Source organism: Myotis davidii, unplaced genomic scaffold (assembly GCF_000327345.1).
Source record: "Myotis davidii unplaced genomic scaffold, ASM32734v1 scaffold554, whole genome shotgun sequence".
NCBI lineage: Eukaryota > Metazoa > Chordata > Mammalia > Chiroptera > Vespertilionidae > Myotis > Myotis davidii.
In genome coordinates this window covers 620,611-638,860 of record NW_006285312.1, presented here as the reverse complement: position 1 = coordinate 638,860, position 18,250 = coordinate 620,611, and the positions used below count along the sequence as shown (strand labels likewise).

The 18,250-nt window shown below is 49.3% G+C and overlaps 1 protein-coding gene across 1 annotated transcript in view; it reads left to right on the top strand.

Annotated features, from left to right (window-relative positions):
• The window catches only part of CLEC19A (C-type lectin domain family 19 member A), a 19,619-nt gene extending 4,970 nt beyond the window's left edge, over window positions 1-14,649 (top strand). The window contains 7 exon segments of the mRNA XM_015558978.1: window positions 2,064-2,146; window positions 2,149-2,169; window positions 8,908-9,073; window positions 12,761-12,851; window positions 13,846-13,855; window positions 14,532-14,609; window positions 14,612-14,649. Of these exon segments, the coding sequence (XP_015414464.1) occupies window positions 2,064-2,146; window positions 2,149-2,169; window positions 8,908-9,073; window positions 12,761-12,851; window positions 13,846-13,855; window positions 14,532-14,609; window positions 14,612-14,649 (487 nt within the window).
• The last annotated feature ends 3,601 nt before the right edge of the window (window positions 14,650-18,250 follow it).

Sequence of the window (18,250 nt, the reverse complement as noted above, 5' to 3'; positions counted from 1 at the left end):
CAATCAATGATTCTCTCATCATTGATGTTTCTCTCTTTCCCTCCCCTTTCCTCTCTGAAATCAATAAAAATATTTTTAATATATAATTTTTTAAAAGCTTGCCTACCCCTGTCTAGAGCAATGCTTCATAAATGTTAATGTACATATGATTGCCCCCCATCCCGCCCACACCTCCACCCTGGGAGCTAGTGACAAAGCAGGTTTGACCGGGCAGGTCTGGTTTGGGGCCGGGGGTCTGCATTTTTCACATGTTCTCAGGTGCTCCTGCTGGTCCGCAGACACTCAGGATTGAGCCTATAACGAACACTTTAAGTTTCCATCCAGAGACGGGCATGAACCCATCTACCAACACCTTCAGCCATCACACATGCACGCATTATCAACAGATCATTAGGAGGTTTATTTGCCAAATCAAAGGATCCTTCACGTCTCAGTGGCCTGCGTCTGACTACCCCCCCTTCTCCCCACTGGCTAGGCTCTCACTGGAGAGTGATCTCCATGACAGCAGGGGCCCCCAAAGTAGAGTGCACCCAGTGAGGGGGGGAGGGGAGAAAAATATCCAAACCTTCTTCTAGATTTATATTTTGTGCCAACTTTTTAAAATGTCGATTTGGGGAAAGGTGTGTTCTAACAGACACAGTGTGCATGCACATCACTTACAGAATAATGTTTATCATTTACAGATAATAAGTGTGCATGCTCCGGGTGCGCACCAGCACAGAGTATTAAGGCAGGTGGTGACGTGAGGCCCGCTGCTCGCTGAAAGGGGGCTGGGCTGCGCTATGGGCCTGAGTCAGGCCTTGGCACAAGGTATTCTCGCAGGCACACCAGTGTTCCAGGGAGAAAGGGAGTGAATGCCAGTTGCACAGAGTGTCAGGGCACCCGGCTGAGACTTCGGGAAAGAAGGGGGCGGTGCAGGGTGCGTAGAGTGTGGAATGCCAGGAAAAGGCTTCCACGAGGTCAGTAATAACCACAGCAAAGTTTGCTATCATTTATTGGACACCTACCACTTGCCAGCATCTATTCTAAGTTTTATAAACATATTATTTCACTTAATCTTAGTGAGGTTGGCACTGTTACTAACTTCTATTGTATAAAGGAGGAAAGTGGGGCTCAGAGAGGCAAAGTGACTTGCCTGAGGGGACGCAAAGGGTAGGGAAGACTGGTTTTTAGCGATAATAATTCTCCGTAAATGCAATGAGATCCCCAAGAAACACCAGCGGATTTAAAAGCTTGTAAGTCTGAGCAAACCACACACTAGCACTGTTTATTAACAATAACATTTGCTTCTCTTTGTTGAGCAAGAACCTCCAACCGAGCCTTCTTTAACCTCCAAGAGACTCTGAAGGGAGCCTGCACACACCCCTTCCTCTGAGCCTCCTGCGCCACCAGGTCTCCAGTGCTTTGGGGACCAGGTGGACAGGGTGGGGAGCAGCTCAGCTGAAGTCCATAGGCCCCACCTGCAGGGGGCGCCCTTTCCCAGCTCTGACCAATTGTTCCTATGGCTCAGTGTAAATGAGGGCACTTTGACCAGATCTTTAGATTTTCAACAGAAGGCAGAAATCTGGACTTACACCTAAAATCTCCTGATTTAATACCCTGGTAACAATTTTTAAAAATCTTTTTAAAAACACAGCATGGACCAAACAACTCACTGCCCTGGGTGAGCTGGCTTTGGCTGAGAGACCTCTGCCCTCAATGGTAACTTGCATTTTTACCTTCTGGTTCATATTTCCTCCGAGGGGCCGAAATGCTTTATCTCCTGAAACAGCTGGGACATGAGCTCTGTTATTACCCCATCTTACAGAGGAGGAAACTGAATCTCAGAAGTAAGTGCACAGCCAGGGCCACCAGGGCTCAGAAGCAGGGCTGCTGCTTCTCTTAGCTTCCCTGAGGGCCTGGCCCGGGGCTGTCTCCTGCCGAGAGAGGAGGCAAAGAGAAGGTAGGGGAGGAGGAGAAGGAGACTGGGGTCTACCCTGTTCCTTCAGCTCTGGCCGCCCCCACCTGTGCCCAGGAGAGCAATCCTGACCCAAGCTCCCCGGGGGGCCTCCTTCCTCCACTAGGGGCTTCTGGGGGCTCAGGACGCAGAGGTGGGAGCTGTGGGCCCCGGCCGCCCTGACCCTCCTCTCGGCACAGGCCTTTCCAAAGCGGACATCAGTATCAGCCCAGGTGAGCACACGTGCCACGGCCGGGAGCAGGTGGAGAGGAGGACACCCCATGGGCTCAGAGGTGCTGTCAGTGAGGCCCAGCTGCCTGGGCTGCAGGCCGCCTGACCTGAGGGATGTTGGGGGCCAGGCTGAGCCTCCTGACAGCCCCCCTCCAGCTCCCCTCCCCCCACCTCATGGGCGCTGTTCTCCTCTGTATCGTGTGGCCACTAAAGCAGCCCAGAGACGGGAAAGCAGAGCTCAGGCATGCGAGGTGTGGGACCCCCAGTTCCCTTCAGAGCCAGGACTCACTGGGAGGGAGGATGGGCTGGCAGTGGGACATGTGGACCAGGAAGGCAGCAGGAAGTGGAGGTGATGAAAGTGACTGAGCCCTCCTACGGGCCACCTTCCCGGACACTGAGAGACACTTCCTCCCGGCCCTCTGGGACACCTGGGGCCCAGCAGTGCGGGTGGGTGGGGGGACCCACACCAAGGTGGCCCCCAGAGCTCCCCTCCTCCTCCCCTGGCTGGCTCCCAACGCTGATCTGGGCAGGAGGCAGCAGGGCAGCGAGTTTGTGGGTGGCTGGATTGGGGCCAGAGGAGCGAGCAGCCAGATTGAGTGGGAGGGTGACAATTTATTCTTTTAAAGAGAGAAAGTGGGAAAGAAAATGAGCCTTGAGCTCCACTGGTGTGTTCTTTCCTTAATAAGCTCAGTGGTCCCAAAGGCTCCGACTCCCGTCCCTGCCGGGGGACCTTGGGGGCCTTTGGTGCTGCTAATTGAAGCAAAAGACCTTGCAGTTTGGCAGCTTGGTTTCCAGAGCAACAAGCTCCTTTGTGCATCCTTTTCCTACCCTCCCTCTGTCACCTCCTGGGCCTCTTCTCATAACCACCCCCCCCTTACCCCAAATGCTTCTTCCTCTCTTTTATACCTTTGCACATACCGTTCTGCTACCTGGGAAATTTTTTCTCTGATTCTCATTCAACTCCAGGGAGCCTCCCTGATCTCCACGTGGAGGTGATGCGTCCCTTTTAGGTGCCCCTGTGACAACATCCTAAATTCCTCTGTCAGGGAAGGGGATTCTGGTGCCTGTTATAATCACCTCCTTGAAGACAGGGGAAAGGCAGCCACCAGTTCAACTAGGAAGAGAAAAGAGGCAAACAGTCAGCTGCCAAAATAATTTGGGGGCTGCTCCCTCAAGTTTTTGCCTGTATGACACACATCCACAAATTACAGATTAGTGACGTCTTTGTGTGTGCGCTGATTTTTCTTAATATCGGGGTCCACGGACATGAGGGCAGAGCCACCTCTGTGTCGTTTGCCACACGGCGTCTCCAGCATGCGCCCGGCTGCCTGAGACCAAGGAAGTGCTCACCCAGGACTTGTCGCATGAATAAGGGAACGCATGAAGGTTCAGCCAGTCACGACTGAGACGAAAGGAAGAGGGCATGACTGCAGCTGAAATCTCTCAGTGAGATCTGGGGCCAGACAGCCTGGCTTCATCCCTTACTTAGCTCTGCCCCTTAGGAGCTGTGTGCTCTTAGGCACGTTACTCGGCCTCTCTGTGATTTTGGTTTCTCAGTCTGTAAACTGGGGGCGACCTACATCATAGGGCGTGTGAAGACTAATAAATGGATAAGTGCAAAGCACTTGACACAATGCCTAGCTCCGATGAAAACTCAGTTGGCCTGGTTATTCTGTTGCCATTACTACCTGTCAAGCTATAAAATGGTAGAAATCCCTTCAGAAGAAAGACATTAACAAAGGCTACTTTTGGGTTTAGGATGATGACAGATGTTCCTGGTATCCTTCTATTCCAAGTTTCTAAAATCCCAGAGGAAAAGTGAGTATGGAGCGGTTGGGGGGGCTGGAGGGGGGATGGGGGGTTGGATACCAGGCAGAGTGGAGTTCATTACCGTCCCAGTGCAAGCACAGGCTCCTGCTGCCTCCCAGATCCTCCCAGTTAAAGGCCTTTGCCTGCTCACCTGGAAAGGGGAGTAATTGAGCAATGACCTGTCACAGCCTCATTTTCTGGTATGTTTCACCCCAGGAACCCATCACCATCATCTGCTTGGGGGAGAAAATCAAAAGGATCCGGAGTGGGGAGCGGGGAGGGGGTGTTAATAGCTCTGTGGGAGAGAGTTGTCCACAGGGGGACTTGCTCTTAAAACAGTCCTCAGGCTTCGGCCCCGGAGAAGCCTCAGAGCTTCCTGGGAGCTGGGATCCTCCCCTCCCCTCCCAGCTGCCCCCTAAGCATTTAATTAATCATCCAGTCCTCCTGGCCAAGCCTGATGCAGGGAGTGAGTGAATGAGGGAGTGAGTCTACAGGCTCTGTCCTTTGGCCTGGCACACGGTAGACCAGTGCTCCCAGACCTTCTGTGCACGCGAACCATTGGGAGTCTTGTTAAGATGCAGATTCTGACTTGGTGAGTCTGGGGCAGGTGAGTCTGAGATGCCGTATTTCTTTTCTTTTTTTAATCCTCAATCGAGGATATTTTCCCATTGAATTTAGAGAGAGCAGAAGAGAGAGGGAAACACAGAAAGAAACATCGATGTGAGAGGAAAACATCGATTGGTTGCCTCCTGCACGCGCCCTGACCAGGGCTCGGGCCTGGAAGGAGCCTGCCCCCAAGGTACGTGCCCCTGACCGGAATTGTACCTGGGACTCTTCGACCCACAGGCTGACGCTCTATCCACGGAGCCAAACTGGCTAGGGCAGATCCTGCATCTCTAACAAGCTCCCTGACCATGCTGATGCTGCCCTTCTCAGCTGCTGTTGTGCTAAATAATCTGGACAATCAAGCGTCAGCCTGCCTTCAGTGCTCAGTGAGAAAAACCATCCCAGAGAAAGGACACGTGGGTGGGGCACACACCCTTCTCTCCACTGTCCCCAAAAGGGGGCAGTTGCCCAAAAGAAACAGTGTGTGATTCCCTGGCACGTATTTAGTCACTGAAAATTAGTTATTTTGTGCCTAGTGTGTGCCAGGCACTGGGAGAGGGTTGTTACTATAGTCGTTGACCTGAGTGGGGCAGAGGGACCAGCCTGAACAAGAATCCCCAGGGACGGGTGAAAGGAGCCGGAAATGAGACTGGGGCCTCACAGAGCAGAACCCTTGATGGTCCACCTTATGGGAAAGGGGCTCCAGGAGGAAAACCCAACACAAAACTCCTCCCACTGTCAGAGATGACAAATGACTGTTTCATCCCAAACTCAGGGAGGAAAAGCAAGCCCTGCCTTCTCCAGCATCCTTTGGTGAGGTCTGTACCATTAAATTTACACACAGTGTTCTAGCAATGTCCACAGTGCTTTTAAGCCATAGTGTATTATAATAACGATATGTCTTAACTCTGAAATTAGAGAAATAACCCAAACTCTACTTTTAATCAGTTGCGTGGCCTGTGGCTTAATTTTTGTTAAAATACAGATAAGCTGAGAAACGTGGATATCTGCTGTGATGTTTTGTGTTGCTGTGCTGTGGGGTTATTTTATATTTTTGGAGTTCTGCCTTCCATCCAGGGCTGGGTTTCTATGGCATGACTGACATTGAGACCCCGATAATTCTTTGTCGTGGGGGCTGCCCTATGCATTGTAGGATGTTCAGCAGCATCCCTGGCCTCTATTGGATACCGATAGCACCCCATTTTTAAAAGTATGTTTTTATTGATTTTAGAGGAAGAGAGAGGAACATCAGTGAGAGAGAAATATCAATCGGTTGCCTCGTGCATGCCCCCTACTGGGGATTGAGCCGGAAGCAGGGCATGTGCCTTGACTGGGAATTGAACCCGTGACCTCTTGATGCATGGGATAACACGCAACCATATGAGTTACACCCCCAGTTTAACTAAGTACTCCCCTAGTTTTTAACAACCAAAAATGTCTCTAGACATTGTTCAATGTCCCTGGGGGTGAAAATTGCCCCTAAACCATTGCTCCAGGGTGGACAGCGAGGGAGGCCTAGGATGTGGGACTTCCACTTTTAAAACTGGGACTGCCCCCGGCACACTGGGATGATTGGGCTACCCTACTTCCTTCCCTCTCTAAGAGGAATAGTTCAGTGGGAGGCGGCTTAGCACCAGAAATACCATCCTCTTTGCCAATTAGTCCAGCCAACTCCTGGACACACCAATGTAGTTACAGTGATGGGTGGAAAGGAGATGGAAACGGTTTGCTGCTTCCGTCCACGTGAAGGGGAAACTGCTCCAAAGTAGCCGAGCCTGCCTGTGTGGAAGGCAGTGCCGCAAGTCCCCACGAAGAGCTCATAACACACAGCGTCCCAAGGGGTCCTGCAGCCTCTTGGCCAGCACCGCGCAAAGCCATCGCAGCAATGGCCTTCTGGACCAGTGCCCTCAGCTGAGAAAGGAGGAGACCGCGCCCTGAGGGGCAGGGACCCGAGGACACTGAGCCCGCTGAGCTCTCACGCACAGCCCTCTCCTTTGCCACGTAGAGGAGAATCAAGGCGGCAAAGTGTGCATCCGTTTAGAAAATAGCGCACACTGAAAGGCAGCTGGCCGGGACCAACCCGCGGGTGGGACACACCAGGGCTGACCCTGGTCAGTGGAGAAGCTCAGTGGCTCTGACAGGAAGCACAGCTCGGAACCTGCCTGCTTAGCGGAGCTCTGCTGATTAATGCAACCGTCCCCTTCTTCAGAAAAATGCACGGAGGCGCGCACACACGGTCAATTTTGCATTTAATTTCAGGGGATTCCCTAGACTCCTGAAGCGCCTCAGCACGATTAGGAAAGCCTAAGCTAGTCATTAATAATCACACTGTTACAGAGTGATCCATATATGCCAAGTGCTCCGCAGATTTATTCGGCCCAGCTAGCAACCTTCGGCGAGGTCTGTACCATTATATTTAAACACAATGTTCTAGCAATGTCCCCAGTGCTCAACCCAGTGAAATGGGTGCTAAAAGACGATTAGCCATCCTCAGCCCTGCTGGTTTCCCCGTGAGGAAGCATCACGGGCGTGGGCTCTCAGATCAAAGGCTTTGGCGTCAGGAGGCCCCGGTTCAAGTCCCTGCTCTGCCACTCGCTAGCAGGATAACCTTGGGCAAGTCAACCTGCCTGAGCCACAGTTTCCCCAGTATGAACTTGGCACATCATAAATGCTCAATAACTGTTGTCCACTCCCTTTTTTATCCCGCTATTATAGTGGCTTAAAAGGCAAAGGCTCCACACCCCTGAGCACTGCGGAAGGAACCCCAAAGATCAGCCAATTTGACAGCTGAGAAGGGAAGGAGTGTGCGCATCACACAGCTCCTCAGGTGGAGAGCTGGCGGCTGGGCCTCGGGCATCGAATGTCACCTCTGGCCACTGCCTGACCTCACAGATTAGCCACTCAGGGATGGTACTCAGCATGCCTTCCTCCCGCCAGCCATCTGGACTTATGGCTTAAAAAACAACAACACGCCAGAGGGGCTGGAGTTCGGGAGAGCTTTATTGTCTCGAATGTGGGTTTTCCCTTTAAGCCTCTTCAGAATTAAGAACAAACCCCAGCACTTCGATGGGCTGACGATATAAATAGTGTTGGCTGTAGTTTGTCAATAAACACGTGGAAGAAATGCCCACCCTTGCAAGAGAGCCCAGACTTGCAAAGGGAAACAAGATACCATGTTTTGCTTATAAAATTGGCCAAGATTGCCCTGAAAGTGGTAACACTGTGAGACGGGCACTCAGACATGAACGTGGGAGTACAGATTGCTTTCAGGAGGCAATTTAGCAAATTGTATCAAACCTTCAAAATCTCTCCTCAGAAAATCATGAGAAATGCTGAAAAGGCTTTATGCCCACGGCTGTTCATCTCCGCATAATGGGTAATTGTTGTTTAAAAGGGGAAACAATCTAATTACCCACAGATAGGGGAATGATTACATAAACTCTAGAGGGGCCACTCAGCGGAGTCTTCAAGAGCTATTTACAACAATGTTTAATAAAACTTACCATGTGTGGGGGAATGCTCATACTCTAATTTTTAGAAATCAGAATATTAACTGGTGTGTATAATACAATATAATCACAATTGTATTTTTAAAAAATCATCACCCGAGGATATTTTCCCATTGATTTTTAGGGAGGAGAGGAGAAGGAGGAGAGAGAGAGAGAAACATTGATGTGAGAGAGACACATCGATGGTTGATTACTGCACAAGCCCTGACCCCGGCCAGGTTTGGAGCCTACAACTGAGGTACATCGAACCCAAGACCCTTCAGTCCATAGGCCAACTCTCTAATCAATGAACAAAGTGGCCAGAGCCACAATTGTATTTTTTAAAATATATTTTTATTGATTCAGAGAGGAAGGAAGAGGGAGACAGAGAGATAGAAATATCAATGATGAGAGAGAATCATTGATTGGCTGCCTCCTACACGCCACCCACCCACTGGGGGTCAAGCCCACAACTCAGGCACGTGCCCTTGACCGGAATCAAACCTGGGACCCTTCAGTCCGCAGGCTGATGCTCTATCCACTGAGCGAAACCGGCTAGGGCCACAATTGTGTTTTAAAAAATCACTTCATTCAAGCATGGCATGAAGAAAAATGTATCAAAGTAGTGACATTTTCCTGGTGTTCTATAATGAGCGTATATGACTTTGATTAATTTGTAAATGTTTGATATGCATGTGTTTTTTGGACCTCAAGGGTAGAAATGCATTAATCATAATGGACATGTTTTACTTTCATTCTTAAAAATATGTCAGAAGCTGTAGAAACCATGTTGGCAGTGCCCGCCTTCCTCCCGGCCTGTTTCCTCTCTGCCCCCAGCCATGCCAGCACTGCCCCAGGCTTCCCTGCGCCCGCTGTTCTGGATGGAGTTCAAAGGCCACTGCTACCGGTTTTTCCCTCTCAATAAGACCTGGGCCGAGGCTGGCTTGTACTGTTCTGAGTTCTCCGCCAGCAGGAGGTGCACCAAACTGGCCTCCACCCTCAGGTGAGTAGACGCCTTGGTCCTCCACAGCCCAACCAAGCACCCGCTTTGGAAAGGGGAGTGGAGAATGGCATTTGCCACTGGCGCTTCTCTTTAGTAATTGAAACTGACTTTTTAAAAAATAGATTTTTATTGATTTCAGAGAGGAAGGGAGAGAAACGTCAATGATGAGAGAGAATCATTGATTGGCTGTCTCCTGAATGCCCCCTACTGGGGAGGGGTCTGCAACCTGGGCATGTGCCCTGTCTGAGAATTGAACCTGGATATTGAACTGTGACCTCCTGGTTCGTAGGTCAACAACCACTGAGCCATGGCAGCTAGGCAAAACTGAACTTTACCCAGCTCAATTTCTCATCAAAACTGTCGTTGGCTATAGAAGGCAAAGCATTTAATAAGAGGAGCAAAGAGTGTGCTGGAAGGTCCATCTTTATAAGTGTCGATCTTGCGCTGTGCCCTCCCTGCTCTTTAATCATAGGGGGTTAGCCCTTTACGGTAGCTCACACAATATACACACAAAGAACATAAGAGTAATAGCTGATGTTTATTTGCTAAGTGTTGGCGTACATCATCTTATTAAGCCTCCCTCAAATTAAATTAGGTAGGCATCTGCATTTTACAGATATGGAATCTGAGTCTCCAAAAAGGTAAGTAACTTGCTCAAAGTTCCTTTGAGCAAACTGTAAAGTGGTGAAGCTTGGCTTTGAACCTAAGCAGCCAAATTCTATAGTTTACCCACCAAGGCATCCATCCTCTGTCTCCTAAGCCCCAGCCACACTGACCATCTCAGAGTTCTGCAATCTGGTTCAACCCTGTTATACCTCCATACCTTTGCACATTCTGTTCCCTCTGCTGGGAATTTCCATCCATATCTTCTACTCCAGGTAGCTATCTCCTCAACCTTCAAGACATAGCTCTGCCTCCCTAGCTGGTTTGGCTCAGTGGATAGAGCATTGGACTGCGGGCTGAAAGGTCCCGGGTTCAATTCTGGTCAAAGGCACATGCCCGAGTTTCGGGCTTGATCCCCAGTTGGGGGTGTGCAGGAGGCAGCCGGTTAATGACTCTCTCTTCATCATTGATGTTTCTATCTCCCTCTTTCTTCCTCTCTGAAAGAAATAAAAATAAGTTAAAAAAAAACAAAAGACATAACTCTGCCTGTGCCGGCATGGTTCGGTGGTAGAGCATTGACCTATGAACCAGGAGGCCACGGTTCAATTCCTGGTCAGGGCACATGCCCGGGTTGCAGGCTCAATCCCTAGTGGGGGCTGTGCAGGAGGCAGTTAACCAATGATTCTCTCTTATCATTGATATTTCTATCTTTTTCCCTCTCCCTTCCTCTCGGAAATCAATAAAAACATTTTTTAAAGACATAGCTCTGACAACATCTCTTCACCAAAGTCTCCCTGTCTCCATGGCAGCCTGTTTACACTCATCGGCCACTCTCCTAGATAGAGCACTTTCTCCACTGCATTTAATGACCGGTGTTCACATCTGACGCCCTTGCTGACTTGTGGGCTCCCTGAAGCCAGGTGTGCTATGTTCCATGCCACCCAAGCTACGAATTCACACTGGCCTCTGCTTTTCAAGAATCTCAGAGACTTGGAGGTAGAAAGACAGTTGGTTCTTCGTGCTTTAGAGTCACTGAGTTTTGCTAAAAACAAGAAGGGGTCCTCGTTCTCTCTTAGTTTCCAAGGGAGTCTTGAATCTTCCCATCTATTCACCCAACAGATAGATTGAGCACCCACTGTGTTCTCGGTGGTGCTGAAGAATATAGTGAGAATAAAGGATCTAACCAGGAGAACGGGAACCACTACAGATATTTAAAACAGAGAGAATTGAATATATCCATAGGTGATGGGACCTGAGAACCTAAAGAGACGGTAGTGAGGTGATCTAGAGATTCGCAACAGCAGGAAAGCCAATCCCGCCGCTAACGAGGCCAGTCCCTAGGCAGAGAGAAGCACCAGCCCCGACTCCCTAGGCAGGAAGGGAAAGAAATAGCCTGACGTCTCTCTCCCTCCCGTGCTCCATCCGTGCCTCCCTTACGTGGAGGGCGGCTGACCTGACAGGGAAAGGCAGCCTTGAAAAGTCAAGTGCCCTGTGATACAGAGCACAGCGCAAGACTGGCACATATAAAGGAGGATAGAATGAGTTCTCAAAAATTCTCAGCCTACAGGAGAAAATGAGGTACGTCCACTGAAGAGTAAACGTGCCACTGATTCCCGCGGAAGCCTTTCCTCTAGCCGGCCCTCGCGAAGGGCAGTCAGGCTGCCTCGTGGTGCCTGGAAGCTACACCTCCGTTAACTGGGCATCAAAAGGATTTTCTGCGAATCCAGGGGTCTTCCAGCAATCTCCCGCCCAACCCCCGTTCTGCCTCAACTTCCCTTCTTCCTCTCTTCTCAACTCCCCTCCCTTCCTCTCTTACACTGACATCCTCCCCCTCTCCTCTCTCTTACAGGCAGTTTTCCACTTTGGCACAGAATGCTTTCCTGAAAACGTGAACAAGAGTGGAATTCCAACAATGATTCGTTATCAATGAGGTTTTGTTCTCGTAAAACTGGACACTATTATAAAATTTCCAATTACATCTTGTCTTTGAGACACAATCCAGTTCTATAATCCTGGAATTTTCTTCATGCTTTTTAATATCGTCCTTTCCTTCATAATGAACCACACATCAGCTTATGTCCGTGGAGCAGCTGGTTGAAGTTCAAGTTCATGGTTCTTACCTAATAATTTCCATCTTTGTTTCAAGCAACAGCTGAATTGAAGTAAGTTTATCCGATCTCCTTATTACTTGCAGTTACACTTGGGCCTTTCTATTTTCGAGTTATTTTGGCCAGATATGGGGAAAATGCAATAAAATATTGAAATCGTTTCTCAAGCAGGAGCTGTCGAACAAAGACAGCGATAGCGCCAAACTGACCGGGCGGCCCCTCCACAGATGGCTGCCCAGATGCATGCCCGGCAGTTGATGCAGGCGCCCCTGGATGGTGCATCTGAGGGCACTTGGGATGCCGGTGCTCAGCCAGCTGGGGGGACCAAGGTCAAAGACCTGTTGGACCAAAGAACACTTTGTCCCCAGAAATCCTCCCACTCATTTTTTTTAAATCCTCACCTGAAGATATTTTTCAATTGATTTTTAGAAAGTGGAAGGGAGGGAGGAGGGGGAGAGAGAGAGAGAGAGAAAACACACACCATGTGAGAGACACACACCAATTGGCTGCCTCCCACATGTGCCCCAACGGGGGCCAGGGATCAAACCTACAACCCAGGTATGTGCCCTTAATGAGGAATAGAACTGGAACCAAAAATTCCCTTTGGTCCACGGGCCAGTGCTCTAACCTCTAAGCAAAACCATTTAGAGCCCCACCACTCCTTTTTTGTCTCTTCATGGCATCGCCAATATAACCCACCTTGTTTGCTAGTTTTTTTTGAGGTGGCTCTACATTTTTAGGATGAACGGCATTACTGAGGCCTGCTCTGAGCTGGCGTGGATCAAATCCAGAGGTGCCCCTGGGATGACAGTCACATCCAGGTGACCTAATGAAAAAAGAAAAAGGAGAAAAAGGCAGGATTGTATCCTGTCCTCTACTCTGGTCCAGGACCGTTAACAAGGATTGCTTTCAGACTTCAACTCCACCCTGTGAGCAGAGGCAACAGGTGACACGCTGCTGTTTCTTACCTTCACAGCTGGGAGAATGTCTTCATGAATGACCTCATGAACAGCTGCGTTCCTGAGATCCCAGCTGACACCTGGACGGGCCTTCACGACCACAGACAGGTGAGGAAGCGATGGCCAAAGCTCCGGCCAAGATTCCATTGTCATTTAACCAGCCTTTCGTGTGGAACTTGGGTGCCCAGCAGACAGAGAGGTGTCGTGCTGGGTGCCCAGCAGACAGAGAGAAATCAGACAGCAAGGTGCCCAGTTAGAATTCCACAAATATTGTGGCAGAGGATATGGTGGGAACAGATAGCATGGTCAGGGAAGGCCTCTGTTTGGCTTGGGTACTCCAAAAAGCAGACAGAGGGAATGTCTTCAGACAGTGATGTGGGTCTGAGACCTGTGAAAGGAGAGGGGAGGGAAGGCCCGGTAGGAAGAGTCTCAGACCACAACACAGTGGTGAGAAGGTCTTGGCTAGGCCCCTGGGGAGTCCTCAGGCAAAGGATGCCCATGACAGAATTGGGCCAGCGCCCGTGCCCCTGACATACTGAGTAACTGACAAGTTATGTCACAGCCCGGCAGGAGCATGGTATGGCTGTGAAGGCAGTGGTGGATCCAAAGGGGCCCTGGGTCCAAAGGGGCCGGGAGCTGAGGCTGTCAGTCAACCATGCTCCCTGCAGCTGGTTCTCCGGCTCTAAGCAGTGCCGTCCGTGGCTGCTACAGCCCCCCTGCATAAGAGACATTTAAGCCAATGTCTAATGGACAAACAGGAGTCAGCCAGAGGAAGAGCATTCCAGGTAGAGGGAACAGCATGGGCAAAGGTCCTGAGGTGAGTTAGATCGTGGCACTTTTGAGGACACTAAAGACCAGTGTGTCTGGGATACACAGTGGGGCAGGGGTGGGTGGGAAAATGGTGGAGAATAAGGTTGCAGAAGATGGCTGGGGCTGGATCTCAGACCTGGCAAGACCACAACAGACTCCACCCAGAGATGTGGTCCCCAGACTTTCCCTGGGCAAGCTGCAAACCGTCTCTGTTTTGCATGCATGCTCTGGCCTTGCCTCAGAGCACGGTAGGGGACAGGGCTCCAGTTCCAGCTCCTAATCTGCCACTTAGTGGCCGCCAGGTGACTTTGAGCAAATTTTTTTTTTACCTCTCTGATCTCCAGTTTCCTCAGCTATAAAATCAGGGTGACAATAATGGTGCCTCATCGTAAAAAAGTAAATGAGCCGCTCTGTGCAAAGGGCTTGGCCTGGTACCTATCAGAGCTCTTTACGGAGGGTACAAATTGCCTGCAAAGTAGCAGAAGTAACAGTAGTGGCCAAACTCAGTAGAGGTACCTTTTTTAAATCAAAGAATTCATGTGACAAGAACCCATATAAAAGTTGTAATAAAAAAATTTCCATCTATAATAGTAACTTTAAAATTGGATTAAGAATACACTTTTTTAGAGTATAAGGAACTTGTATTATAAGCTCTAAGACTAATAATGAAAAAGATACAGCAAAAGGGCCGATTTTTCTTTTTTCTTTTGAGGGCTAGGCACCATGTGCCAAGCACTAACTAAGTCCTTTGCATGCTTTAATCATTCAATCCTCACAATAACTCTCTGAGCAAGATACCAACTCCATTTACAGGTGTGGAAACTGAGGCTCAGAGCGGTTAAGTAACTTGTCTAGATTGCAGAGCCAGGAAGTGGGTGGAGCTGGAATCTCAAGCTCTAGTCAGTCTCTCTCTCCCTCTCTCTCTCTCTGGAACAGCAAGCTATTCCCATTATATGACATGGCCTCCATAACCATCAGTGCTTTGGGCAGACTTTTCAAAACACTGGATATATGGAGAAATGAGATCATGGAATGACAGCACCTGCAGCCGGAAGTTGCTTTTGTTTGCAAGATTGCATCTCTGACCATTCATTGAGCCAGTCCTGCCCTGTTGGAGTGAGCCCAACTCCAGCATCATCTTGTAGCTGTGCCTAGTGTAGAGTTGATACTCAATAACTGTAAAGCACAGAAGAGATAAATCCTCCAGACAGAGATTTGAAAAAAGAATCTTGACACAGAGTGGTTGCTTGGTCATAAGTAACAGGAAACCCAATTAAAAGTGGCTTAATAAATAAAAAGGGTGGTGGGCCTGGCTGGTATTACTCAGTGGTTGAGCATCGACCCATGATCTCTCTCTCCCTATCCCTTTCTTTCTGAAATCAAATAAAACACACACACACACACACACACACACACACACACACACACACACAGGCTCTTGGCTTTCATTCCTGGAGCAAATGTCTGTTTGTTGTCCTGAGCTGTTTCTTTTGTTTCTGTAGCATAAAGCCTGTAGCACTAGCCATCCAATCTAGTTATGCTTATAGATCTAGTTTCTCTAGTCATCGGCTATCTGATTCATCACTCCTGCTAGTGTATTCCCTCCCCCAGGACACCCTCCTGGTTCCCTCCATGAACGTTTGGACAACTGGACACGCCTTGTGCCGGGGGCAGGCTGTGCTCCACACGCCGTCACTCGCCGCCGGCCTGGAGGGAGGCGATCCAGCTCCTGAGCCCCACCGGGCCGCCTGCTTCCTCCGGCTGCTCCCAGCACCGGTGGCTCCAGATCAGGCCTCCGGAAGTGGTTGCTGAGACAGAGTTTGGAGTAGATGTTTATTAGGGATCAACACTTGCGAAGAGAAGGCAGAGGAAGAAATGGAACTGAGCCATGGCCTGGCAAATTATCCGCCAACCTGCTAGCGAGGTGTGGGGCAAATATTGGCCATCAGAGTGGACCACATAGGGCTGGAACGGCCAGGGCTTTAGGCCCAGATGGACTTCGCTCAGTCACTGATGTGGGCTTCCCGGCAAAGGATGTGACTTCAGTTACAGCAGCTCTCTGGGGTGAGGCTGACCCTGAAGGAGATGCTGGCTGCAGGTCCAGCTTCCTCCTTCCTTGAAGAAGCATCTGGGTGTGCATCTCCGTGTTAACACGTCTGAAATAAAACAGACGTGGGTTCAGATCCCACCACTGCCACCTACTCTGTGCCCTCACGGAAGTGGCTTGTCCTTTCTGAGTTTTGGTTTCCTCCTTCGTAAAATGGAAACAGCGCCTTCCAGCTCCTGCTGTGTGTTATCAGGCAGCTTTGGGAAATAAAGAATTAGTTTTCTCCAGAAAACTAACATTCATTCCTCGAGCATCACAACTATCTCTATTTTCTCCACTTTGGCAGGAAATCTTTCTAAACCATCTTCTACATTTCCCTGCTTTCTTAAACGGAAGATACCAAGAGGATTCGTCGTCTCTTGGTGACTCAGGGTCATGTGGGCTGCGTCTACCTCAGGTATTTTTGTCTCCTGTCATCGTATCTTGGTGTCATTGTGCCAGTCTCTGACAGCTCACAGAATCCCAATCTTTTCTAGGATGTTACTGCTGAGATGCTGTGGGAGGGAACAATGAGAGAGAGATTAGTGACAACTAATGGATGGATGGATGGATGGATGGATAGAGGAATAGATGCATGGATAGATGAATGAATGGAGATGATAGATATTTATAGAGATCTAGATGATGGATGGATGGATGGATGGATGGATAGATAGGTAGATAGGCAGATAAGAAAACAATGGGGAATCAATTCTAAATTTCAAACTGGGAAGAGGTCAAAAACACAGAAGGCTGACCACACCCTCAGGGCAGTCTTCTCAGAGAAGGGCAGGGCTGCACTTCACCCCTGTGGGGGGGCCCTTGGAGGGAGTGTGCTTCTCCTGTGCTCAGTGTATAAGTGGGTTGTTCTCGGCGGGGGAGCGGGGGAGGGCGCAGCTGTAAAAGAGACTCTGGAGATGCGTCAACTGTCAAAATAATCAGATGGGCATAGTTAAGTGATTTGACCAATTTGAAGGATGATAATTTTTTAAAGAAATAGAGAAGTCAGACCTATGTTATTTTGAAGCAAATTTCAGAGCCAACAGCCCAATGGCCATCTTTTTAAAGAGTGTCCGACCAGCTCGGGTGCTCTCTGAGGAAGCCCTATCTTCCCTCTCCCGATCCTCACAGATGAGTTAACATGTTAGCATGTTCACAGAAGATTCCAGGGCTTTCTTTTCCAACACAGGCTTAGCCACACAGCTCTTCTATCTAACGTCTACTGAGCATCAGGGACTTTAGCCATGGAAGCTCATTTCTTTCAACAACCCCACAGCAGGAGCTCTGCTAGCCATGTGTTATGAATGTGGACATCCCCCGTCGTCTATGGCGTGGTGAGGTGGGGGACCACTGCCCTAAAGTAACTGACAGTTAGATAAACTATGGCCCGTTAGTTCAGGGAGCTCTACGCAGCCTTTACATACAGACTGAGAACATGTAGGGGGCATATTGTTGAGGGATAAAAGCAAGTTGCAGGAATATGGATAAAATATTATATCACTTACATATCTAAAATCTCCCCCACAGAATTACACTTCTTAGTGTAATTAGTCTGTAGACACATATAACTGTAAATATGGAATAAACAGTCTGGAAGGATTCACACAAAAGTATAAAACTAAGGGTTTTGGGGATGGGGGAAACAGTCCCAAGGGGTGAACTTAAGTGTGCTCTGTAATTTTTAATGTTTGACAATGATCAAATATTCATATATCCTTGTGTAGTTAAAAATATAGAGCTACGTTAAAAATATCATAAGTTTTAGTCCATGCGCTCTCACAACCTCCAGGGCTGGGTTTGACTTGGCCAAGAACCCAGGACCAGCTAGTGATTGAGACAAACACTGATATGTTTAATATATTTATTACCAAATGCTTTTAAGAGGGTAGTTCCAATTTCCACCCATACCTATGCAAATAATACCATTCTTTGCTGAAACTGGTTTTAAGTAATATTACTTTGATTGCCATTGAGGATGAGCATTGTAACAGGATCATAGTGTTTTGGGCCCTCTTGAATTGGAGGGGGTGGAGGGGACAAGTTTTTCCAGTCTCCCCGTGGCTGGGAAATGCCGCCTCCCACAGTCCAGAACCAACCAGGCACCCAGCAAACTTCCCCTCTGCAGGAGCCCATACTTCTCCCACACCCTCTAGAGTTATTGCTCTTTGCCTTACAATAGAAAGACTGCAACAGTAACATTGGCCTGTCAGAGCCAAGTCTTGTAGGGAGCACTGGTGTGTGTCGCCATATATCCACAGGTGCAGGGCCCTGGCTGTGCGGCAAGCACAGGTGCAGGGGAGAGATGAGGAGAGGCCCCTCGTGCCTGCTCCCCTCCACGTGGGCCCTGGCAGCCTGACATTTGCTGGTACCTTCTTGCCAAGCCCCACAGTGCATTAGCTACCACCAGTGTCATTAACTCATTACCTTTCATCCACGCAGGCCAGCCCATTGCCAGCCCCAGCCACGGGCTTTACGGAGAAGAGTGTTGTTGCAAAAGGGGCTCCCTAGTACTAACAGAGCGGTAGAGGTAACATTGTAGGCATCCAAATTTCAATTAGGGACAGACTTGTCTTTATTAGGACAACATCTCCATCAAACACTGGGTGGGGAG